At 30.8% G+C, this 10,073-nt stretch overlaps 1 protein-coding gene across 1 annotated transcript; it reads right to left on the bottom strand.

The window, feature by feature from the left end:
- Positions 1 to 3,895: 3,895 nt before the first annotated feature.
- Positions 3,896 to 5,910, bottom strand: LOC110673852 (thaumatin-like protein). Its single transcript, XM_021837079.2, has 2 exons — positions 5,836 to 5,910; positions 3,896 to 4,743 (listed from the first exon to the last, which is right to left on the bottom strand). The coding sequence occupies exons 1-2, from the start codon at positions 5,897 to 5,899 to the stop codon at positions 4,028 to 4,030; spliced, it is 780 nt and encodes a 259-aa protein (XP_021692771.2). The 5' UTR covers positions 5,900 to 5,910; the 3' UTR covers positions 3,896 to 4,027.
- Between the last annotated feature and the right edge of the window lie 4,163 nt (positions 5,911 to 10,073).

Raw genomic sequence — 10,073 nt, 5'->3', positions numbered from 1 at the left:
AATTCATTTTTTTACCTTTTGCAGCATTTCATATGGTCCAATATATCTCGGAGCTAGTTTGCCTTTCTTTCCAAACCGAATGACACCCTTCATTAGAGATACCTTTAGAAGCACCATGTCCCTTTCTTCGAAAATCACTTCTTTCCTACGGAGATTTGCATAACTCTTCTGTTTATTGGCTGTTGTCTTCAACCTTACCTTGATTAAAGTCATGGCTTGATTACTAATTTCCACCAACTCTATTCCCGCTAAAGCTCTTTCACCTACTTCTTCCCAACGCACAGGAGACCTACACTTTCTCTCATATAGAGCCTCATATGGTGCCATTCCGATGCTAAAGTGATAGTTGTTATTGTATGCAAACTCAACTAGGGGAAGGTAATTTTTCCACGATCCTCCAAAGTCAAGTACACTCATTCTTAGTGTATCCTTAAAGTCTGCATGGCCCTTTTTTATTGTCCATCTATTTAAGAATAAAAAGCCCTGCTGATGTCTAATACGGTGCCTAACTTTTTTTAAAGACAGCACTAAAACCTTGATGTGAACTGTGGTCCTCTATTAGAGACTATTGTCACTAAAGCTCCATCCAACCTTAATATCGCTACCATGTAGACCTGAGCCAACTTATCCATATAATAGTTAGCTCTAAAAGGAATGAAGTGAGCAGTTTTGGTCAACCTGTCCATAATAACCCATATCGAGTTATGTCTATTAGAGGCGATTAGTAACCCCACAACAAAGTCCATAGCCATATTTTTCCGTTTCCACTAGGGAATGGGTAGTGGGTTGAGCATTCCTGCTGACTTCTAATGCTTCAGCTTCACTCTTTGATAGACCTCATAAGCAGGCACAAACTGTGTAATCTCCTTTTTCATAGAAGGCCACCAATACACCTTCTTTAAATCTTGATACATCTTCTTTAATCTTGATACATTTTGGTGGCTCCAGGGTGCACATTATACCTAGCATTATGAGCTTCTCTCATAATGTCTTCTTTGAGTTGGATGTCATTTGGTACACACAACCTGTTGCCATACCATGACACTCCTTTTCCGTAGAAACAAAACTCACTGATTTTACCCTTCTATACCGCTTCCACTATATTTACTAACTCAAGGTCTTCATGCTATTTCTTTACTATTTGCCTTAGGTACACTAGTATCACCTTCATCTGAGCTATTTAGGTAACCTTAGCTAATAACTCCAGCTGTAACTTTTTTACAATCAGTTGGTGCAACTCCTTTAAGATAGGCTGCCTTTCTACAGATATATAAGCCAAATTGCCAAATGATTTCCAACTGAGGGCATCTGTAACAACATTTGCCTTTTCAGATGGTACTAGATTAAACAATCATAATCACTGAGTAGTTTTATCCATCTCCTCTATTTAAGATTTAGCCTTTTCTACTTGAACATGTAGTAGAGACTCTTGTGATATGTAAAGATCTCACATTTTACTCCATAAAGATAATGTCTCCACATCTTTAGGGCAAAGAGTACGGCTGCCATCTCTAAGTTATGAGTGGGATAATTAGCTTAATGCTTCTTCAACTGTTTTGAAGCATAAGCTATTACTCTTCCATTTTGCATAAGAACACATCCCAAAACCACTATGGAGGCATCACAATAAAAGTGAAATCTTCATTGCCTTTAGGCAGGGCTAGTATTGGTATTGAAATCAAACACTCCTTAAGCTTTTGAAAGCTCTCCTCACATTCATCGCTCCATTCAAACTTCTTATTCTTTTAAGTTAACCTAGTCATTGGAGCAGCTACCATAGAGAAATTAGGTACAAATCTCCTATAATAACCCGTCAAACTTAGGAAACCCTTGATCTTAGTCACTATAATTGGCCTTAGCCAATCTGTCACTGCTTCAACCTTCTTAGGATCCACTTTAATTCCATTTTCTGACACTATATGTCTTAACAATGATATACTCTTTAGTAAGAACTCACACTTATAAAACTTGACATATAACTAATGCTCCCTCAATGTCTGAAAAAACATTCTTAGATGTTGTGCATACTCTTCAAGATTTTTAGAGTATGCTAGTATGTCATTAATAAAGATGATCACAAAGTGATCTAGATAAGGCCTGAACACCTTGTTCATGAGATCCACGAATGTAGTTAGGGCATTAGTTAACCCAAACAGCATTACAAGAAACTCATAATGCCCATATCTAGACTGAAAGGCAGTCTTTGGAATATCGAACTCCTTAATCCTTAACTAGTGACATCTAAACCTCAAATCTATTTTTAAAAAATAATTAGCTCTGGCTAGCTGATTAAACAAGTTATCAATACAGGGTAGAGGGTACTTGTTCTTTATAGTGATCTTGTCTAATTGCCTATAATTAATGCGCAGCATCAAGGATCCATCCTTCTTTACAAACAATACTAGAGCACCCTAAGGGAAGGTACTCAATCGAATGAATCCCTTATCTACTAATTCCTACAACTGTTCTTTCAACTCTTTTAACTCTACAGGAGCCATCCTATAAGGAGTAATAGATATGGGTCTAGTATCAGGCATTAGATCAATTTCAAAATTTATCTTCCTCTCAGGTGGCAAACCAGGTAGTTTCTCTAGAAATATATCTAGAAACTCTCTTACCATAGGAATTGGTCCTAATCCACTTTTATTATCCACAACCTCTCTAGCATGGACTAGGAACCTTATACATCCTTTTTGGAGCATCTTTTTGGCTTGCATCAAGAAGATCATCCCTTTTACTGATGATGTATGATCTCTCTGAAAAATTACCTTTGACCCATCCTATCCTTTAAACCTTACTACCTTGTTCCTACAGTCTAAGTTGACATAATTGGTTGAGAGCCAATCCATCTCGAGAATGATATGAAATCCGTCAATTTTAGGACCACCAGGTCAGCTAGAAAGCATTTATCCTCCACTATCATTAGACAGGCATAATAGATAGTCTTTATCACTAAAGGATCACACTTAGGCCCACTAACAAGCAATGGACATTGTAGAGTTAAGACTACTAAACCCAATCTTAGAACTGCTTCAATGTCACACCTTATCCCTGTTAAGGCATGACATGTTCCCGTAGCATACTTAATGAATTACCGAACTCCACCTACCGATAACCCATTAGTTATGCTACAAAGGATTTTAAAACAAATCATAACTTCTTATCTTATCAATTCTTCTGCGAAAAACTACATGAAAATAGTTAAAATTCCATGAAAACATTCATTTGAAATAATGATAGACTAAATATTGCAAGAGTTACATTTTCATAAGTCTCAAAGTAAAATACAAAATAGTTACAAACTCAAAATGTGATAGCAATGCAATGCTTTTAAATACTAACTGCTCAATGTCCGTACATCTATACATATAGGTATAAAATACATCCAAAGAAAATTACAGGGGTACACCTACGATATATATCCACAATCAAAATCAAAATGCTGCTTCCAAGTCTATATAAATTTATTTTAATTATTATTTATAAAGTATATAAAGTACTAATTATAATAAAGTATTATTATTAATTTTATAATATTCATTTAATAATATACTATTTGAACCTCGATTCGGCACTATTGAACCTTAAATTCTTATTCCTCTGTCTTCAACGATTTAATGATTAAGCTGAGTTTGGAAACCTTGCTCGTGATAATTTAGTCTAATTAAGAATTTTTTTAAATTAAAATTTAAATAACAAAAAAATATAATTATAAATAATGTAAAAAATAAGAATATTTTTGACAAAATCAAATGTTTTTCTTTTCCATATTTATATATAATATAGATATATGTATATGTTATAAATAGTATAGATATATGTATATGCGTGTGCATGCCAGATACGATGTATTAATATATGATTAGTGTTTTATATAATTAAGCAAAGTTTAAAGTTGATAGAAGCTTAATATAATTAATTAATTATTGGAAAAAGAGCATCATTGCACAAGACCCAACATTCCTTAGTTTCTAGTTAAAGCCGACATTAATTATTTATAATTAGGCATACCATCACCTTCACATAGCTATGTAGACTTGTACTCACCGCCCCACGAAGAAGGGCAGAAAGTTACGAAGTATTCTGTGGCTGCACAATTGACCAATGGAGGAGGTGAATCAAAAGCATAGCTATAGTAACTTGGACAAGCCTCCTTGAATATCTTTGAGTAAACGTTTGGTCTGCACTTCTCAGGGCTTCCATAGTCATTCCTGCAACAAAATGAATCAAGATTGAAAGCCAAGCAAGCACTTTTGCAAGCCACAACTTCGCCATTATTGTTCAAGACTTGAAGCTCATGTGGGCACCAATTTTTCAAGCTTTTAGAGCAACCACCGATGGTGCATTTAGGTGATGTTTGCCTATTCGTGACAGAAACAGGAAGATTGTATCCATCAACCAAGCTCACGTCGTAGAAATTTGGCTTGCTTTTGTCTGCTTGGAGAGAGATTTGCACTAGAGTGACTGGAGGTGTGCCTATTAGCCCATTACAGGCCAGGCGTCCATCGCAGTCGCCTGTTTCGCAGCCAGGTTGCCAATTGGAGTTGAAATTGCAGCCTGTTCGAGCCCATATTCTGCCGTTCCAATCCCAGGGAGCAACTATGCGTTGAGTTTCACCTGAGGGTAGGTAGAATCCACCGTCTGCGATTACCGGATGGCCTCTGTTGGCTGCTGTTGCTGGCCATACGGGAAATGGGCATTTGTTGTGCACATAAAATGTAACTTGATGTGCAAATGCAGGCCCTGCAATGTTGTTCATAAGCAAATTAATTACAACATGGAGGATTAATAAACTTTTAACTCAGTTGTATTATAGAGTTTTCTGCAAAATTATAAAATTATGAAAAAAAAATTATAATTAGTATAAATTTGAATCTTAATAAGACAACAATTAAAAAAAAATTATCTTAGCACATATAAGATATTGAAGCATCTTTTGGTAATTGATCATGTATATTCTTTTTATCTAGGCTAGATCTAATAGGTCCATCTAGTGACATGTCTTCAATTAAATTTAAAAAAGTAGCATCATAGGATAAAACATAAATAATTAAATAATATTTAAAATCTTCAAAATTATTGGTTTGATTTAAGGTTGAGAATCGTTTGGCATTCATGTTAAAAAATAACAAAGAATCAAATAAACTAATATTTATAATAAATTAAACCAAATCAAATCAAATTAAAGAGAAAATTAAATCAAATCAAATAGATTTAATTGGATTCGATTTGATTCATTTATTTGAATTTCATCTATGACCATTTTGGACTTATTTTGAACTTATCTCAAGTTAGCTGCATTTCCTATTTTCAACTCTAATTTTGGAGTTAAAAATAAATTATTTGATTTAGTTCAATTTTACTTTTTTTCTTTAGAAAGTCAAATCAAACTAAATTGAATAGATGCAAATTAAAAAAAAAAACTGAATTAATCTAAAAAAATTCAATTGAATTTCAAATTAAATTAATTTAGTTGATTTTTTTTTAGTTTAAACCAAATTCTATTGACCCCTGATTTGATCTACACGTAAAAATATAAATTTGTCCAAAAAAAAATTCATTTGTCAGCATTAATGCGATGATCAGACAACAACTTAATAAGCGCATTTCATAAAATGAAAAATTAAAAATTAAAAAAATAATTCATTTAAAAAAAATAAAATTAATATATAATTATATAAAACCATTTTAAATTATTTTCTTTTAAATAATTTATTCCAAAATAATCCTAAATAAATATATGGAAAGAACATAAAATAAACAAGAAGATAACTATAATTAATTCAGACAAAAAAAAAAAGAAAACTATAATTAATGCCCATGTGAAGAAATTACCAGATAAGAAAGAATGTAATATCAAGAAGAGAGAGAAAGAAGCACTGCTCTCTTGCAACTTCATTTTGTCTGAAATTTGTTGAAATCAAAAAGATAGAAACTCTATTTATAGCTGAAGAAGATGTTGGAAAAGATAATTTCATTTTCGTAATCTTCCATTGCACTTTAAGGTTTGATAATGATAAATCTTTGCAAACAAGAAAGAAAGTAGCTACACTAATTAATTAATTAATTAATTATATGTTTTCATCATTTTTCCTTCCTTAAAAGTAAACTAACAAGCAATAGGTGACAAGAGTATTTATAAATACGTTAACGCCTGCACATACCTTTACCTTCATTTGAAACCAAAAATTTTATAAGAATTTAATTTAATTAATTTTTTATTAATTTTTATATTTAAAATAAAAAAATCTAATTTTTTAATTAAAAATTTTATTTTTAAATAAATAAAAATTAAATATAATTATATAAAAAATTTTTATAAATAATTTATTCCAAATGTAATTATGCAATGTCAATTTTGCTTTAGGGGAGGAGATTATGACCGCCGGCCATCTGTAAAATGCTAGAATTAACATCATTTTTCACATCTAGTACCCCATCAATTGGGTTAAGAAAGTTATGGCCATGTGTAAAGCACATTTTATATTAGATAATTTATTATTTAATTTTTGAAATATGATAAAATTATAATTAATTTTTTATTTTTTATGAAAAATAAACTAGTCTTTCAAATATATTTTTATTAATAAAATAATAATTTCACTAAAATTTACCATTGATAGACTAAAAATTATACAAATTTAATCTATCACATTTCATTTTTTATAATAATTTAGTTATTATAATTTTAATATTTATAATAATTTAAATTTTTAAGTTAGAATTAACTGCTTCATTATAGTTGATTAATGATGAATTTTAATAAATTGACCATTTTGTTCATAAAAACATATCTCAAAAACTAACTTATTTTTGCAAAAATTTATGAAAGTTCATGAATTACTCTATTTTTTTATCTCCCTTGAAATCTTATAAGTTTTCAAGATGCACCTTTCTTTTATTTAATTCTATTTAGAATTTAAAATTGACATACAATTTAGATATTATTAAATTATAATATTAATAATTTTATTTCAGAATATGAAAAAAAAAATCATAATGACAAATCCATAAATAATCTAGATTAAAATTTAGGGTTTGCCATTATGGTTTAATTACATAACTACCATTAATATTTAAAAAAATAATTTATTTTGCTCAAAACAAATTAAAATTGTAATTATAATTCTAGTTAAATTGATAGTTGAATTTAGTTGTTTGATTCAAATTATATTTAAAAAAATTATTTTTTAAAATTAAAGAGGACAAGTAAATTAATTGGTCATTGAATTAAATTATTTAATTGAAATAAAATTTTAAAAAATAGTGTTCTAAAATTTAAAGTTTAGTAAAATTTAAATTAATTATAAAAAAATTAAAAGCAAATAAAAAAATAAATTAATAAATAATAATTTTATGAAAAATAAAGTAATTTTATTGATAAATAAATATCAATTAATTTAACCATAGGAAACTAAAAATGTAAGAGAAATGAAGAAAGAAAAGTAAAATGGGTAAATGGTGATTTTTTTTTTTTAAGAAAAAAGAGTAAAATATTTTTTTTTCTAACCTAAAAACTTGCTATTGTAGGTGAGGATCTTTTTTAGAAATTTTATGTCAATAAATTGAAGTTTAGTGACTGAATTAAAACAACTAACTAAATTAAGGAACTATTGATGCAATTAACTCCACATTTAAGAGCCTAAATCCCTTATAGTAGCCAAGCCAAAGGATCGTTAACTTGGTCACAGATGGTAAGCTTTTAGGTGAAGGGTGGTAGAAAAGAATTATCACTTATCGAAAGGAGAGGAAAATAGAAAAATATTCATAAGGGCGTGACTTGTCTAACTATATAGGGAACTTTTAGAACTGATAATGACAATGCATTACAGTGTGGATCAGTCAAAGAAGAAAACTTGGTTGCAAATGGTAAGCTTTTAGGTGAAGGGTAGCAGAAAAGAATTGTCACACATCGAAAAGGGAGGTAAAGAGAAAAGTATTCATAAGGACGTGACTTGCCTAACTATATAGTGTGTTTTAGAATCGATAATAGCAACGCATTACAATGTGGATTAGTCAGAGAAAAAAACGAAAAAGAGAAAGGGGAGAATTCTCAAAAAGGAAAAGGATAATAAGAATTTGAAATAGGTATTCAAAATTTTTTAGAGAGAAATATAATTAAGCATCCTTTACTTTTAAATTTTCAACATTTAAAGCATGAGCATTCTCTTTTTTCTTTTTTAAGGCATTCCAAGAGACTTGAATTTTTAACCTTTTACACTTAAGTCTCAAAATAAATAATAGCATTAAATTTGCTGACATGACACTAACGACGACACCACTTTGCTATGTCAAAGACACATACATTTGCACATGTCTACCATGTTAGCGCATGTTTGGCACTATTAGTCACTTTGTTCCTTAAAAGCTAATGATATTATACTATAACTCTTAAATAAAAATAAATAAATTGTTGACCCCGTGTAGCTCAAAATGAGCATTGATTTTGATGATAACAAAAACTCAAAGAGAATCTATCTAACCTAACCTTTAAGTGATGTGTAGATTCTTTGTCTTATGCATAAAGAACCTTTGAAGTTGCATCTAAGAAGAAAAGATACTCAAAGGCATTCCAAGACAAATCCAAAATGAGAAAAAGACTATGGAAGCCAAGACTCAAAGAAAAGGTATGAAGAGTATAGTGTTAGAGTCTTAGGCCTTTTTGTGAAAAAGAATAGATGAGAATTTAGTCATATGGAGCTCAAAAATAAAAATTTATTTTCTGATTACTTTTTCTCATCATGACCTTGAACACAACCATTGAAACATTTTTCAAAGGTCTAAATCATTTTACATTGCAAGTTGAGACATGCAGCTGTTGACTTAGTTTCCTAACTGGTTTGCTAAAATTTTCGGTTTGCTAATATGTTTGCTAAAAACATTAGTTTGCTAACCAGTTTGCTGACTGCTCCTAAAATTTTATTAGTTTGCTAACTGTCCAGAGCTGCTCAACTTCGCACAAAAGGACAAAATAACGGCCATTTTGTCTTGGGCAGTGTGTATAACGTTCCAAAAGGGTTTCAAACGGTCTAAAATAATTTGGGACTATATATACACCTTCTCTACTTCATTTACAATTTAATGAAAGCCTACATTTGAACTCCAACATTGATTTTTCATTTATTGCTTTCATTCAAGAGCATTTAAGATTTTGAGCTTCCATTGGCAAATCAACTCATCTCTTCTTTATAGTTTGATTTGTATTGAGTAAGAGTGAGTGTTGAAATATTGAATTGCATTCAAGAGAGGTTGTACAAGCACCTATTGAAGCTTGGAAGTGTAAGTGCTTGTGATAGCACTTGTGGAGGTTTCAAGCTACCTTGGTGTAAAAGCTTGGTGTTGAGAAATTGTAAAGGGCTTTTGGTCTCTTGCCTTCAAAAGAGCAAATAGTGGAGAAAAGACTCAAAGAGGGTTCTTTGAGAGAGTGGATGTAGGCTAGCTAAGCCGAACCACTATAAAATCCTTGTGTTTGATTTCTCTAACCTTTACCTCTTTACTTTTATGCAATTTAAATTTCTTTTCTCATATACATGATAGTGAATGTTGGTTAAATAGATTGAGTTGATAAATTTGTGGACATATTGAGAGACTTGAGAAAATTAGTTGATAAATGCTTTATTAGAGATTGCCATATACATTGATTGAGAATTGAATTGCAACATAGAAACACATTGTTGAAGCACATATTACTTTCTCGTTATATAGAAGAATCACATAGTTGAACAAAGCCACAATTTTTCATTAGGCTATAAGCAAGGGCCGAAAAATTGTTAAAGTCCAATTCACCCCCCTCTTGGACTATTTTGGGACAACAAATTGGTATCAGAGCCTGACTCTCTTGCTTAGGGTATTACAACCTTAGAGTGATCCATAATGGCTAGTTCATCTAGTAATACTGCCGGTATACCTGCACCTTTAGTTGAAGGCTACTCAATCACTAGACCGCCACTTTTCAATGGCACTAATTATTCATTTTGGAAAGTAAGAATGAGAAATTTCATACAATCTGTGGATATTGATGCATGGAGAATTATTAAAAATGGTCCACATGTTCCTCAAAAGAATGGTACTGG

This window comes from Hevea brasiliensis, chromosome 15, assembly GCF_030052815.1.
Source record: "Hevea brasiliensis isolate MT/VB/25A 57/8 chromosome 15, ASM3005281v1, whole genome shotgun sequence".
Lineage (NCBI taxonomy): Eukaryota > Viridiplantae > Streptophyta > Magnoliopsida > Malpighiales > Euphorbiaceae > Hevea > Hevea brasiliensis.
Note: the sequence above shows the minus strand (reverse complement) of the source record. Positions and strands in the feature narration are given on the sequence as shown.